This window comes from Pseudovirgaria hyperparasitica (assembly GCF_010093815.1).
Source record: "Pseudovirgaria hyperparasitica strain CBS 121739 unplaced genomic scaffold EJ05scaffold_2, whole genome shotgun sequence".
In the NCBI taxonomy this organism is placed as follows: Eukaryota; Fungi; Ascomycota; class Dothideomycetes; order Acrospermales; family Acrospermaceae; genus Pseudovirgaria; species Pseudovirgaria hyperparasitica.
Window position 1 is genome coordinate 313667 of NW_022985550.1, and position 14390 is coordinate 328056.

Below are 14390 nucleotides of genomic sequence, written 5' to 3' on the forward strand. Positions count from 1 at the left end.
AAATATGGTAGGGTATGGTCTATCACGTTGCACGTTGCACGTTGCACGTTGCACCACGGTCCACTTCTTCCTCTCATGAAACAAGTCTGTGCCTGCCTGGACTGCGTACCCACCACCGTACCTGCCTGCCTAGCTCCCGCCGTAAAGGAAGTCGCCCGCCTTGGCGATACATCATTGCCCACCCTGGGAAAGAGCCTTCGCTGAAACCGACCAATCATATCATAGAACGTGACTTGGCCGCGCTCCTTCCCCCCCTAATCTGTCTATTAGACCGCATCACAACGCCACAGTCTGCCTTCATCTCTTCAATCTGTACTATTACTGTATCTGCCGTCCTGGCGTGGTCGAGGACTCTCTAGATAAGACATGTGAATGCTGGACGTTGCGTTGCTAAACCTGATACATATACATATATATACGCGGCTCCCATTGAGGCTGACTCGGTTGCCAGTTAGTGCCTTTGCATGAGTCGATGGTCGACGCTCAAACAGCTGAGATGGTAATTATTGAGAAGAATCAGCGTTTTAATGGTTTGCACGTGCTTGCATGCACACTCACATTCGGGGACCACGGAAGTATAACCTGCCTGTACTGTAACTGTGTACTGCACATTATTACTTCGACGAAGCAAATGCTCCATAATTACTTCCACGAGACCCTGATCCAGAGTTTCTGGTAGATCGCCATGTTGCGGAAGGTTGTTCGTTGTTCATCAGGTGGTGGTCGAGCTGTAGGAATCATGAAAAGCCCGGGAAGCCGCGTGGCAGTCCTCCGTGGATCGCCCAGCACTGGCAACTGGAATACAATACCACTATTATAGCCCGACATCACGACTCACACACTCACCCACCACTCGTCACATTCTGCTCCGTCGCCGCCCGATGGGAAATTCTCCGATCCTCTGGATACATATCCCGGTACCCAATAATTTCAAAGCCTCTGAAACACACCATTTTGCGAGGGCCCCTGGTCGGCTAACCCCCGCGCGCGGATCGCACTCGCAATAACTTCTTTGTCACAGACTTATTACCATACTATGCATTGTACCCATAGTCTATATTCGCGTGCGTGTGCGCTTGGACGAGGGGAATCCTTCAGATCTGCCTGCCTGTCTGCCAGTCAGTAATATGATAGTCGTCTAAGATCGTCCCAGTTCCAATGCAAGGCACTCTCTTCCCTCCCGGCACGTTGTCGCTAATAATTACTGTGCCGTACATTGTGAACCTTCCAGAGAGTCTCTATAAGCTGTGCATCATGTCCATCCCTGCAAGCGTGTCTATCGCGTTTTGTTAGTCCGAGGCGCAGAGCGGATTTGTGCAGGCAGGAAAAAAACATCATGCGTGCCCTCTTCTTCTAGCTGCACCGCGTCTTCGACGACGCCAGTGATGTTGTACAACGTCTAGAGAAGGCAAGCCTGAAAGGAACCTGCCACGGGGTCAGCTCCTGCGCACTGCGCCTATCGATCAAAAAGGGCGCAGGGGACAACAGCGTAATCGCTCTAAGAGTCTAAGCAAAGTATAAACTCCATCCACGGATCCGGTTTGCTGTTGTTCCTGCGGGGATAAGGACCGGGTGGGTGAGTGGCGAAGGTGAGGCGAAAAAAGCACGCGCACGCCCGAGACCCAGATCTTGGGTTCACAGTCCACCACATCTACACGTCCAAATATATTCTACAAAAGTTGGAATAACTTCGGCTGTAATGGTCTTTACATAGAAGCCCTTCCAATCTCGTGTTTCACTCCAACTTTACAACCCCAACCCGGGCCCAGTTCGAATCCGATGGTGTCCGCCTCCACTCGCTTAGGTAACTAGCGACGCTGGACGGGCCTGAGCAATGAAGTCTACTGTCCAGGGAAGCAATTCTGCAGACGAGTCTTCACCATCGGATGGCGGCGCTGGACTACCCAGGTGGTGGTTTGGATTGTTCATGAGTGAGTGGTTGGGCGACTATGGCATCTCTCTTTTGCTCTATGTCGTGCGTGTGTTGTTGCTACGAGTTCTTTTGTCGTCACCGTCTTCGCCGTCACCAGACAATCTTCTTACCTACCATCCATCGTTTGGATCGTTTTTTATGTCTTGAACAACATTTATCGTCTATCATACGCACGCGCATCTATGTCAAACGCCTGCACTTCGACCTGTATCTAGACATACGCAATCTTCGCTCCTACCGAGTAGCACATGAGCCCATCCATATTTCATTATCACTATCTACGTTCTAGCGGCTGCATTCGTCGTCCGTATAATCGAACACGCATATATATTCACGCAGCACAGTTCACGAGTCATCCATCAATCAATACTAACGACGCCCGTATTGATTGTATCGCATACTCAATTAAATTATGCCACACTTCCAAGCCCTCCCTGCATTTTCTAGCCCTGTATCAATCACCATAGGGAAACCACAGCCTATCCCAACACAGCAATAATACATGTCCCCCATCAAATGCCACTAAACGCCCTCATGAACCGAAAGACGCAGAGAATTGCACCCAGGAATCGTGTCTTCATCTTGCACCCACTATAGACGTCAACCCATGGAGTATGGAAGAGAGAACGTATATGCTCGTGGTGGGTTTTTTTGCGTTTAGCACAATTGCGTGAAAGCATCACTTTCGCAAGAAAAAAAACATCCTGATAAAATCGTATTATTCGATTATGAAATGCGCACCTGCGCGGTGCGTGAGGGAGGGGTATCATCGGAAACGCCAGAATGTAGCCAAAAAATCACGCCCCTTGTCATAACGCCTTCTCATGCTATTTGTTTCTTTCTCTCTTTCTCTCTCTGTGTATGATCAAACTATGCAAAGTCAGCATGTACCAGCAGCAGCACCATTCGTTCAGTTCCATACCATTCAAGTAATCCGCCGCCATGAGCAGTTCAAGACACAGCTCCGGCGGAATATCCAGATCCGGCATATCCTTCGCATCCTTGTGCTTCTCATTATAATAGAGATACTCGCACACTTTATCCAGGACAAGACCACTAGAGCGAGCGAGCGCATGGTCAGTCAAGTTCTTCGAATCCACGCTATCCATTCCTGAAATCTAGAGAGTCACGGAAGACACATACTTGATATTCTCAAACTCGCACCGGCCAGTCAGACCCTCCTGGAACCGACCTAACATTGACGTCAATATCTGCATGAAGGGGAAGACAGGTGGTCGTTGGCGGAGACAACGGCGGACGGACGGACGTACTGTTAGGGTCGAGCATGTTCTTGATCGCGCCCGCGAGAATGGCGGCGGACCGCTTGATCTTGAATTCGAAGCCGTCGCAGGACACGAGGGTTACGTATTCGGTTTGTTTCTCCTCTGACATGGTGAGGTGTCTGGCATACAGTTCAAACAGTTGCGCATATATTATGTGAGAAAGCAAAGGGTTGGAGAAGGTGGGCAGAGGGGAATATGCAATACGTCGCGCTAATTAGCAGCAAAATTGAAAAAAGATGTGCCCACTAATCCGTATATCCATAGTTACATGGGAAAGCTTGGCGCCCGATGTTCGCCCGTGTCACCAACACACACGATTTAGTATAATCGACATTTTTATCTATTACCGCCGTATAATACTTATATAGTACTAAATATTACTAAATATTAGTTCTATATAATTCTTATTATATCTCTATAGCCTTTATATTACTTTATATTATCTATAATACCTCTAAAACTATAAAAAAAGAGTAGTTATATAGAGATATTCTTACGTCTAGCTAGATATATACCCCTATATTTAAAGGCGCTCTAGATAGATATAGGGGAGGTATTAGGGGTCTATAGTACTATATATTAGTTATACTACCTCTTTAATACTATACTATATAGTTATAGATACTATATAAGCGTAGTATAGTAGTAATAGATAAAAATATCGATTATACTAAATCGTGCGTGTTGGTGACACGGGCGAACATCGGGCGCCAAGCTTTCCCATGTAACTATGGATATACGGATTAGGCAGGGTACGTACTATAATACCGACGCGTGAGCACGGGACCTCGCGTTCTGCGATCCATACCTACAACCTCACCGCGCCCTCTAAGTAACCATCACCACTTCCCAAAGCCTAAATACAAAAAAATGCGACCACCCACTCTCCCACGCATCAAATCCCCCAGAATCCAAACCCACCACCACAACCACCTCCCCTCAAGCCGCACAATCCACACCCACCACCAACCCACCACCACACACCCCCTCCTCCCACTAACCCAGCGAAACTGCATCATCACCGGCGGCGCCGGCGCACTCGGCCACGCAATCGCCAAATCCCTCGTCGCAGCAGGCGCAACCGTCTGGCTCGTCGGCCGCACGCGCGCCACGCTCCACGACGCCGCGCTCGACATCCACCGTAGCACGCTTCCGCCAGACCAGGAGTTCGCTCCCGGTCCCAATACCAGCAACAGCAACAGCAACAGCAACAATCGCATAAACATCATAGAAGGCGACATCCTAGCCCAAGGATTCTGGCAGCGCGTCTTCGAGGACAACGAGGCGCGTCTGGCGAAGAACGTGGACGTGCTCGTGAACGCGGCCGGGGTGGCGCAGAACGGGTTCCTGTTCAGCTCGGACGAGGCGGGGTTGCGGGGCGTGCTGGATACGAATCTGGCGGGGTCGATGCTGGCGGCCAAATACGTGGGGCGGTACGGGATGATACGGGAGAGGCATGGGCGGGCGGGCAAGTGTATTGTCAATGTGGGCAGTTTGCTTGGGGAGCGTGGTGGGAAGGGGGCGGTGGCGTATGCGGCGAGTAAAGCTGGGATTCATGGTGTGTTTTGCATGGCCCTCCCTTCATGCTGTTAGGTATGCTAACGTGGCATATACAGGTCTGACACGAGCGCTCGCAGAAGAGCTCGCGGGATGGAACATCCGGGTCAATGCTGTGCAACCGGGCTACATTGAGTCGGACATGACCAAAGGTAACGACTCCCCGCTGTAGATGGGATTCTGTCGACTTCGCGTACAGTCCTATGATTCACCCGCCCAAGTTCCAATGCTCCTTTTGATTCTATCTTCAAAGTCTTGACGCTAATATACATCTTTCCAGGGCTTGAGAGACAATCGCTGCTAGAGAAAATCCCGGCAAAACGCTTCGGGCGACCCGACGAAGTTGCCGACGCAACCATGTTCCTCATAACGAATATGTATGCCAACAATTGCGTCATCAACCTGGATGGTGGTCTCAGCGCAACGGGTTTCCAATGAGGTATCCTGAACGCCATCGGTGCCGACTATAAGGTTACAGTAACGAGAAAGACGCCTAGAGGAGCTGGTGATAATGGCACTTGGATGCCATTTTCGGACAGCACCAAGTATATGGCACCACCACGTAAAACCCCGAACGACGTAGCTTGTAGATAATCCGGGTGACCAGACATAAGGCGCTCGAAGCTCGAAGCCGAATACGATACCGCAGAAAGAAGGTAAGGATCGTCGCATTCAAGCCTCAATCCAATAATATGGCACCATCGTCGTCTTCGATGGTGATAGGCCCACTCTCCTGGACTTTGCCCTTCTTACTCATCTTCCCGGCATCCTCCAGATCTGCCTCAGTAGCATCACGTTTCCGTTTCGTTCCATTCGTTGCGTTGGATCCATTCGACATACTTGGCTCGGGTTTGGCTTGAGGACGCTGAGGAATGACCACTGCTTCGGGAAGCTGAACAGCACCCTCATCAGCAGGTAGCGATCTTTTCTAAAGTCAATTCCACATCTTCTAGGACTATACGGGAGACTCACTTCTCTATCATAGACAGAATCAGGTTTGTTCGCGGGCAATCGTCAGCCTCATCTCGGACAGTAAGGAAAGTCTCCTTTCCAATACTGAGTTCTGAAAGCTTCTTCTCGAGATTGTCCTCCAGATCGGGTTCGAAGATGACACCGGCTTCGGTACTGACACTGAAGTCTTCGCTGTAGTTGAGCTTCGCCTTCAGTACCCCTTCCACAATGTCTTTTAACTTCGCGCGTGTGAAGTCTGTTACCAATTGCGCTTGTGCAACGCTGCAGGTTGGACAATAAGGATTTGGGGGTAACAAGGACTCGGAAGCTGTGACACCCGGACTATTCGACAATCTTGTCAAAAATACAGATCGAGCTTTGTCAAATTCCGGTGGATCTCGCAATATCTTGAAAGCTTCAAGCACAACGATGCCTGCAACAATCGCATTCGTAGTAGCGATTGCTGGAATGATATTACCAGCCATTTCTGCCTCAGCGTCAGCTTACATTTGACTGAGATATGGGTGATAGTAGCTTACGTTTAATATCGAATTTAGATTTTGAATCGATGCTGAATATATGTGATCGCAAGTTTGCGCTAGCGGCGACAAAGTCCAGAGTATCCTCGTCGTCTTTGTCGAACGTGAGAATGGGTGGTGTGCTACTGTTGCCGTTTGATGTCTCTTTCAGATCTTGGAATCGCTTACCCAGCCTGTCCAGACTGTCGTTGAAGACTACGAAGCTTTCCTGCAGAGTCCACTCCTTCTGGTCGCTCTGCGCTACAGAGCTAGCTATACCAGTAGTCTCTGCAACAAGCTTGTCGTATTGCAGAGGTTCGGGCGCTTTGCGCGTTTTCCAAGCATCTTCCATACTTCGCAGGCGGTCTATATCTTCATGGAAGACTTTGTCGAAAACGGACTTTTTGAAAGTTTCTTTGCCAATCAATTCACGGATCTTTTTCAGCGCTTGGCTTTCCTTTCGTAACTTCTCAATCTCGGACGCATTCTCTTGGTCTTCTGAATGGTCCAACTCCGGCGCATCGTCCTCGCTCGTCCCAAAGATCTCCGTGAAAAGGTAGCTCTTGGCCCATATGATGCAATGGATCGGTTGACTCGGTGTCGTTCGTATTGTGCAGACTGGGAAAGACTTGGGTGCTTCTTTGGGGTTGCAATCATAGCATTGCGAGACGCCCTGTTCATATGAGCTGTCGCGTCACCAAACCAAACATATCGGGATCTCCTCTACCTTCTTAATCACGGTCACAGATCCTTGCCAGCCCGTAGTTCCTGCATCGAGCAGTATCCTGTCCGCGGCCAGACACATCCGATTCACATGGCGCCGTGCTTCCAGATTGTCGAGCGCGTTGAAGACCAAGTCGAAGCTCTTGAACCATTCCACATCGAATTGCGGATCCTTTATGTTTGCGTGGTGTGCTACGATCTTGACCGCCGGGTTGAAGCGTGAGGCTGATTCTTTCGCTACCTAACATCCAGGTCAGTCATCCGTCCTCCATCCGCCAGCCCGTGGGACAAGACCCAAGGACGAACTCCTACGTACCAGTGCCTTGGACTTCTTGATATGCTCGTGCCGAAATAAGAACTGTCGATTGAGATTGCTAAGGTCGATTGTATCAAGGTCAACAATGTGGGTTTCGCCAAAGCCGGTGAGAACGAGATTCTTGAGAAGCTCGCAGCCAATGCCGCCCGCACCGACCATGAGAACCTTCGCCTGGAATGCTTGTTAGTTGGATCCTTCCTTATTGAGAGCGTAGTGACTGGCGTGCCTCATTGATGCGATTATACAAGCTTCCACCGAGCGACTGGCGCGTAAGCTTGTCGCGGCCCATTGCGAGTAAGGTAGCGGGGATTTGGTGATCTAGATCATAGAAGCCGAATAATGAGGGAACAGTCTGTATGGAGATAGCAAAGCGCGTCTCGGGACAAGTGAGTTTGTAAGTAGATTCAAGCTCCTCGCGACCATACTGTCGCAGTTGCAGCTGCAATGGGTAATCCTCGGAAGCTCTGATAGGCTCATCACACTCCAATGAACGACGTCAACGATGCTGGCTAGCCGAATGCGATAGGGCTGAACAAGTGTATGCAAACCTCCCAATCCGGCATATTCGGATGATCGAAAAGCAATTGGCGGTGTGAGCAACCACAATTTTCTGCCCAAATACCGGCTGCAGGCTTGGAGTGAGGATATATCACTGAAGTTTTTGTTGTTATAAATTGCGGTTGAAACCAAACATACCCCTGATTTGGTTGAAGATTTTAGTTCCTTCCTTGGACAAGAATCACAAGACACAACTCTTTCCTCAGCTCCGCCACAGGACGGCAATAGTCAGAGCACCCACTCCATACACACTTGAGCTCTACAAGGATCAACAATGTCAGACGACGAAGCAGATCCTGAGCTTCTGGCCTTGTTACGCCAATCTCTTGGCCTAGGTCCCCGATCGTCCACAGCACCGCCAGAAACCAAGGTTTTGGATCATGCTCGATACATCTACGACAACAGCATTGATGTTGCTCTAGATATGCGGAACACGCAAGCTGCAGCTCAATTGATATGGAGCCAGATGCAACAGAAGAAGTATAGTACGGAGAATTGGGCCAAGTATGAGTTGCATCCGAAAGCAAAGGATGAAAGTACTGTCAATTTTATTTTCACCATGGACTTGCTCAACTTTTCGTTCTGGTGTGACGAAGAGCCAGGGTATGAGGTAGAATGGCAGGGGAAGCGGTGGACTGGGTATTGGAGCATGGTAGCGGCTCTTCAAAGAGCACTTCACGAAGGTCGGTATCGGATCTGCGAAAGTAAACATGTGTACTGACTGTTTTCCAGGTATACCGATCACGGATCCGTCTTTCTGGATACCTGTATCAAAGGCCGAGGACGCTCTCGTGCCAGAAGAGGTTACGACTGTTGAGCAGACTGTGGACGAGCATCACGTGGAAACTGCACAGAAGGTGACCAGCGACACCACCAACGCAGAAATACCCTTGGCGGATGAAGCCAACGACATGACTCCGACTGAAACATCAAAGGCTGTATGTGAATCCCAGGACGAGTCCCAAGACGCAGGTATCCCAATCGTCGAACAGCCAGAAACCACAGAGCCAGAGGACATACCGCGAGAGAAAACAGACCCAGAGAACACACCACCAGAAGCCACAGACCCAGAAAACACACCACCCAAGCAAACAGACCCAGAACCCTCTCCCAAACCACCATCACCACCAAAACCAAAACCGACCCTCGACCTCCCAACAATGCAACACATCTTCCGCTCCACCACCAGCACCCCAATCCCCATGCTCGAAGAACGCCTCCAATGCCTCCACGAAGCCGGCACCGTCCTAGCCCACGACTTCGGCAGCAGCATCCCCGCCATGATTAAAAAGGCCAACCACTCCGCCGCCGCACTCGTCAACCTCCTGGCCGACCACTTCGCCTCCTTCCGCGACGAGGCGCGCTTCGAGCGCAAAACAGTCCGTCTGCTCAAGCGCGCCCAAATCTTCGTCGCGGACTTGTGGGCCGCGTTTAATGGGGAGGGGTACGGTGCGTTTGACGATATTGATAAGATTACGATGTTTGCTGGTATGTCCGCATGTTTATTCTTGCCCTTTTCCAATTTATACACCCACCCCCCCTGTCTTTCCAAATTAAGAACAAACCGTCCCTAACTCGCACGCCCAACAGACTACCGCATCCCCCAAGCCCTCCACCACCTCGGCTGCCTCTCCTACAGCCCCGTCCTCGAATCCCAGATCAAGAACCGTCGGCCCATCCCCGCGGGCCATAGCTGGGAGGTCCAGATCCGCGGCTGTTCGATTTGGTCTGTCGAGTTGATCCGTCGTGAGATTGTGGCCAAGCATCCCGGTGCGAAGGTTAATGCTGTTTTGCTGGACTTTTTCTTGTATGATACTGTTAAGGAGTTGGAGGGGGAGTTGGAGGGGGAGGAAGGGTTGATGCCGCATCATCGGACGAGGAGTGTTTGGTATTGATACTTGGGGAGGCTTGTGGCTGTGGGATGTGATGGCCGTTAGATGGTGGGTTCAGATTAGATTAGATTAGGTGGTTATGTCAACGTCCATGTCCAAGTCCATGTCCTCGACACCCTCAGCTTCAGCCTCCTCCTCCTCCTCCTCCTCCTCCAACTGCCTAACCCGCGCCATAATACCCCTCGACCACACCACGAAATCCTCCTTGCGCGCCTGTGACAAGTAATTCACCCTGCCATTCATCATCGTGCCCAGACCCCCCTGCAACATATCCTCCTCCTCTTCCTCATCCTCATCCTCCTCCCCTTTTCCCCCCACCCCAATCTCAACCCCCTCATCCCCTTCCTCCCCCTCACCACCCCCATCCTCCCCCTTAGGCACATTCCCAAACCACTCCAACCCCAACCACCCCTCCCGCGCCTCACGCACACACGCCTGAACATCATCAGCAATATCCCGCTGCGCTCGCCCCGCATCCTTGCCCATCGCAGCAAGCACCTTTATCGCACGATCGCGGTACTCGGCAAAGGCGGTTGCGGTCAGTGGCGTAGCTGTCATCTTGACATATGTGAATAGAAACACCGTGATTAAGATCGCGGGGACGTGGGAGGTAGTGGTATCGGTGTTCACTTCTGTGTTTGTGGCAGATGTGGTAGATGGTGCCGTACAACGCACCCGACTCTGGTTCCTTGTCCGCGTCGGTGTCGGTGCCGTCGACGAGGCAACATCCTTCATCCGCAGCACACTCGCCATACCAGCATAAATATGCGGCGCGGCACGTGCTTCGCCAAACGTCTTGCAGAGCTGCCGGATCGCGGGCATGATCCACTCCGGCACAAGGGCGTCGTCTACGACATCGACGCGAGCGTGTGCTGCGGGGGCGCGTTTGGAGGGCGTTACTGTTGGGCTGTGGCGGCGGCGGCGGGTTGGAGTGCGGGATTGTGCTGGGGAGGAGTGGGGTGCGGTAGACGGAGCATTGGCGGCGCGAGTACGCGATGGTGTCGTTGCTGATGGTGCGGAGGAACGGGTAGACGACGATGACGACGGAAGTGCAGAGTCGAAAAAAGCGTGGAGCTTCTTGTACACGCGTGGTGGGACGGGCGGACGGGGCATGATTTGTGGGAGGTTGAGGGGTTGTTTCAATCTTCCAATCCGATTAGCACATCAATGAGGAACTAAAATCGAATGTTTCCATCAAAAATCATGATGGAAAACTTACCGTTCGCACGCAATGTGTGCGCAGACATATGTCCTTGCGACTTCTTCGTCCTGCTTGAGGCTGGCCTTGGCGCGGGATTGGGAGAGCAGAGAGCGGGTGAGGTGGATGAGTTCGGGCGGGAGGTCGCCGTTGAGGGCGGGGAGGAGACCATGGAGGGTTTGGTCAAAGGTTTTGTCCATTGTGGTTCTATGTCTTTGAAGAAGATGGGTTAATGACCTAGATATAGGATTCGATGACAGCCAAGGAAGTGTTTGATAATGTCGATCGTCTTGGGTCAGCCTGGGCAAATTCGCTGCGCACACATGTCTAGAACAAAAGCAGCACTCCTTTGGACTTAATGTGAGAAAAGTGCCAGCGGTTACAGGTACAAATCAAAACAAAGTCCGTAGGTAGATGTTATAGTATCGTAACAACACCTGCGCAGAAGTCAGGTTGTCGTCAAATCAAGTCGCTTTAGTCCTGGTGCCAAGCTTCTGCTCCTTCAAGAGCACGTCCAAACAAATATCGAGGGCAATATAATGCGACATATTGTCGTAAATGTCTAAACATCACTTTTCGCATACTAGTGTCTATTACTGGACTGGAATGATTGGAGGAACGTGGTGGTATTGCGTTTAATTCATTGCCCTCATTGGCCAGGGCATAGTTGCTACAGTGTACATCTAATCGTGAAGATAGCCCACTTGCAAATATCATCTGGAAGCAGCAAACGCCTCCCAACAAGAATGCTTCAAATGTACATTCACCTAATGAAAACCTCTTTTTCCCTTTCCCTTCTTTACATACTGACTTCGACACGGCCCTCGTTGCCAGGTGCTCCACCTGCGAGGTTGGGGAGAAGGTAGGTGATCTGATTGACTCGTTAGTGGTTGAAGGGTGTTGATATATCAAGGCTGTACTCACGTCGTCCCATGGGTGACGGTACAAACCAGTCCGTAGTCTCTTCTGGTCGAGGAAATGCGCAATCAAACCGATGCTGCGTCCGAGAACGAACAGACCGTTCAACACACCCATCTTGAGGTAGTCCTCTGCCTCTTCGGGTGTGAAGGCACCACTGTGGCGGAGCAGGTCCACAAAGCAAACGGCGATACAGCCGTCAACGTTGAGGATCAAATTGTCTTTCTTGGACGTTGTGACAGTCTCTACAGCCAGCGCGTAGTCGAGGAGTTTGTAGGTGGGGAAGTTGTTCTTCACAAACTCCTTGACTAACTCGACACGCAGATCCGGGTTGTTTCTTGACTTGACTCTGTGTCCAATACCGGGAATGAGCTTGTTCTCCTTCCTCATGGTATCGACGAAGTCGCGCGGGCTCATGCCTTGGTCGTATGCCTTGGTGAACTCCTCTGCGGCGCCATCTAAAGCACCACCGAATCTTGAGCCAATTGTCAAGAGACCACTGACCAGTGCGCTTATCAGATCCTTGCCAGCTCTGGTGGTGATAATCGTGTTCATAGCACCAGACACAGCCGGACCGTGATCGGCAGTCATCATGAGAACCATCTCGAGGAACCTGCTAGCAAAGTCTGGCAGACGGCGACGGAACCACAACAGAGACATTACACCACCAATACCGATGTTCTCCTTGAAGACGTCGGAAATTGGCATACCGGCGTAGAGGAGCTCCTGGCCTCTGTCGTCGGAGATGGTGGAGATGAATGCAGCTGGCTTACGGATGAGGCCTAGTTCTTGCGCCCACGAGTAGTCAATTGGAATCTTGGGAACGATAGGCTCAGCGGCTGGCTTGATGATGCCCTTCTTCAGCAGTCCCTGGTAGACTTCAGCGAGCATGGCGGGCATGTCCTCGAAGGTCTCTGGAACAAAGATACCAGCTTCCTTCATAGACTTGTTCTTCATGTTGGCAGTCTCGAGTTGAGAGTTTGCAAAGGAACCGGCGTGACCGAACTGGACCTCAGTCTTCAGCATACCAGCGACAGTGCCGATTGCCCATGCGACGACTGGCTTCTTGATTTGGCCGGACTTGACGGCCTCGATCACGCGGTACTCCTCAACACCACCAACTTCACCCAACAACACGAGGATCTTGCAGTTCGGGTCTGCCTCGTAGCGGAGCAAGTGGTCGATGAAAGTGGTGCCGGGGTATCGGTCTCCTCCGATAGCCACACCCTCATAGACACCATCGGTGGTGTTGGCAATGATGTTGTTCAGCTCATTCGACATACCTCCCGACTTGGAGACGTATGCGACAGAGCCCGGGCGGTAGAGCTTAGAAGCAACGATGTTGTCCATCATACCACCCGTGTTACCAATCTTGTAGGCACCTGGCTTGATACCACCGACGGTGGCAGGACCAATAATGGTGATGCCCTTCTTCTTGGCGACGTGCAGGATCTCACGGGCACGCTGTAGAACTTGTTAGAAATTGAACATAAGCTGCCGGAGCGTTGATCACTGACCCTCTCTGGTACACCCTCTGCAATAATCGCAATTGACCTGATCTGAGGGTACTCCATCAGCTCCATGGTCGATTGGTAGACACTGCGGGAGGAGGCAAAGTTGACCACGGTGTCAACCTCGCTGTGCTTCGCGATGGCCTTCTCTACAGACTGGTAGACTGGTAGAAGAGTCTCGCTGGTTCCCCAGTACCTATTCCATAGAGGTCAGAATTACGTCGAGTATGCCAAGGCTGTTGTTGAGAAACGCACATTTTGCTGACGAATTGACCGCCAAAAGTGTAGATGATACCAGCGACAGAGGGAGTCTTGCGCTTGCAGATGAAGTCGAAATCCAACATGCCTTGCACAGCACGAGGTTGTAGACCGCTGTTGCCCGTGGTTAGCCATGTTCTTCCCCTCGAGCTCTATCGTCTTGTGCGGTATATTAACTTACTAGACGAAGCATCGAGTCTTGGAGTGGAAGAGAGTGTGGTCGTTGGGAGGAGTCAGAGATCGGCTAGGAGCTGTGAAGCGGCTGATTCTATCGTTGACAGAGAGGTTGTTCGACTCTCTGTTGGCCGCGGAGGGCGCACCAGAGGTGCTGTTGACGGCCGTAGGCATTGTGAGCTGTGTTTGTGGGCGAATATCAAGGTGCTAGAATTGTCTGCTGCACAACGGAGTGTTAGCTATCGGAGAGTCTGAATTCTTTATGGACAGTCGAGAAGTTCGTGGGTTCAGTAAAGTGAGGGATTCGTGAGGGTGTGGAGTGTGAGCAGAGGCCTCTGGAACTTTTTCAGGCCAGGTGGGTGGAGCTCTACCTCATGGCGTAGCTCGACGACAGGGCTGAAAGATTGGAAGCAATTGAGACGTACCTGTACGCAGTATATGGCGAGTAGCAAGAAAGTTGGGAGGTCGGAGTGAGTAGAGGTCGAACCGGCGTTGAGTAAGAAAAGATGTTTTGGAAAGATGCTTGTCGGAGAAAAGCAGTGAGCAAGACAGACCCTCCCTCCCGAGATTCGGTGTTGAGCGTTAGAGGCAGATCCCGCG

General features: G+C 51.3%; 6 protein-coding genes across 6 annotated transcripts; 2 read left to right on the plus strand and 4 right to left on the minus strand.

Annotated features, from left to right (window-relative positions):
* Positions 1–2699: 2699 nt before the first annotated feature.
* Positions 2700–3425, minus strand: EJ05DRAFT_507260 (POZ domain-containing protein; the record flags this gene model as incomplete). The annotated part of the gene is made up of 4 exons (XM_033747903.1): positions 3205–3425; positions 3077–3125; positions 2856–2989; positions 2700–2788 (listed from the first exon to the last, which is right to left on the minus strand). Exons 1-4 carry the CDS (start codon positions 3323–3325, stop codon positions 2700–2702), a joined length of 393 nt encoding a protein of 130 aa, XP_033604060.1. The 5' UTR covers positions 3326–3425.
* Positions 3426–4064: 639 nt separating this feature from the next.
* On the plus strand, positions 4065–5211 carry EJ05DRAFT_534991 (NAD(P)-binding protein; the record flags this gene model as incomplete). The annotated part of the gene is made up of 3 exons (XM_033749221.1): positions 4065–4774; positions 4833–4925; positions 5054–5211. The coding sequence occupies exons 1-3, from the start codon at positions 4087–4089 to the stop codon at positions 5209–5211; spliced, it is 939 nt and encodes a 312-aa protein (XP_033604061.1). The 5' UTR covers positions 4065–4086.
* Positions 5212–5452: 241 nt separating this feature from the next.
* EJ05DRAFT_507262 (uncharacterized protein) lies at positions 5453–7673 on the minus strand (the record flags this gene model as incomplete). Its single annotated transcript, XM_033747904.1, has 6 exons — positions 7508–7673; positions 7282–7452; positions 6970–7206; positions 6264–6915; positions 5746–6211; positions 5453–5696 (listed from the first exon to the last, which is right to left on the minus strand). Exons 1-6 carry the CDS (start codon positions 7568–7570, stop codon positions 5453–5455), a joined length of 1833 nt encoding a protein of 610 aa, XP_033604062.1. The 5' UTR covers positions 7571–7673.
* A 150-nt stretch (positions 7674–7823) lies between these two features.
* EJ05DRAFT_448078 (uncharacterized protein) lies at positions 7824–9827 on the plus strand. Its single transcript, XM_033742294.1, has 3 exons — positions 7824–8522; positions 8572–9327; positions 9430–9827. The coding sequence occupies exons 1-3, from the start codon at positions 8114–8116 to the stop codon at positions 9732–9734; spliced, it is 1470 nt and encodes a 489-aa protein (XP_033604063.1). The 5' UTR covers positions 7824–8113; the 3' UTR covers positions 9735–9827.
* Positions 9801–11362, minus strand: EJ05DRAFT_507264 (uncharacterized protein; the record flags this gene model as incomplete). The annotated part of the gene is made up of 2 exons (XM_033747905.1): positions 10951–11362; positions 9801–10875 (listed from the first exon to the last, which is right to left on the minus strand). Exons 1-2 carry the CDS (start codon positions 11127–11129, stop codon positions 9801–9803), a joined length of 1254 nt encoding a protein of 417 aa, XP_033604064.1. The 5' UTR covers positions 11130–11362.
* A 305-nt stretch (positions 11363–11667) lies between these two features.
* EJ05DRAFT_472589 (ATP-citrate synthase (ATP-citrate (pro-S-)-lyase)) lies at positions 11668–14010 on the minus strand. Its single transcript, XM_033743216.1, has 5 exons — positions 13798–14010; positions 13614–13730; positions 13365–13554; positions 11854–13311; positions 11668–11800 (listed from the first exon to the last, which is right to left on the minus strand). Exons 1-5 carry the CDS (start codon positions 13962–13964, stop codon positions 11729–11731), a joined length of 2004 nt encoding a protein of 667 aa, XP_033604065.1. The 5' UTR covers positions 13965–14010; the 3' UTR covers positions 11668–11728.
* Positions 14011–14390: the final 380 nt, after the last annotated feature.

Excerpts from the sequence above, each read along its gene's own strand:
- EJ05DRAFT_472589 (XM_033743216.1), bottom strand. The coding sequence starts at position 13,964 with ATGCCTACGGCCGTCAACAGCACCTCTGGTGCGCCCTCCGCGGCCAAC. Across the intron at positions 13,731-13,797 it reads AAGACTCGATGCTTCGTCTA|CGGTCTACAACCTCGTGCTG; the intron begins GTAAGTTAATAT and ends CACGGGCAACAG. Across the intron at positions 13,555-13,613 it reads GGTCAATTCGTCAGCAAAAT|GTACTGGGGAACCAGCGAGA; the intron begins GTGCGTTTCTCA and ends TCTATGGAATAG.
- EJ05DRAFT_448078 (XM_033742294.1), top strand. The coding sequence starts at position 8,114 with ATGTCAGACGACGAAGCAGATCCTGAGCTTCTGGCCTTGTTACGCCAA. Across the intron at positions 8,523-8,571 it reads TCAAAGAGCACTTCACGAAG|GTATACCGATCACGGATCCG; the intron begins GTCGGTATCGGA and ends ACTGTTTTCCAG. Across the intron at positions 9,328-9,429 it reads TAAGATTACGATGTTTGCTG|ACTACCGCATCCCCCAAGCC; the intron begins GTATGTCCGCAT and ends CACGCCCAACAG.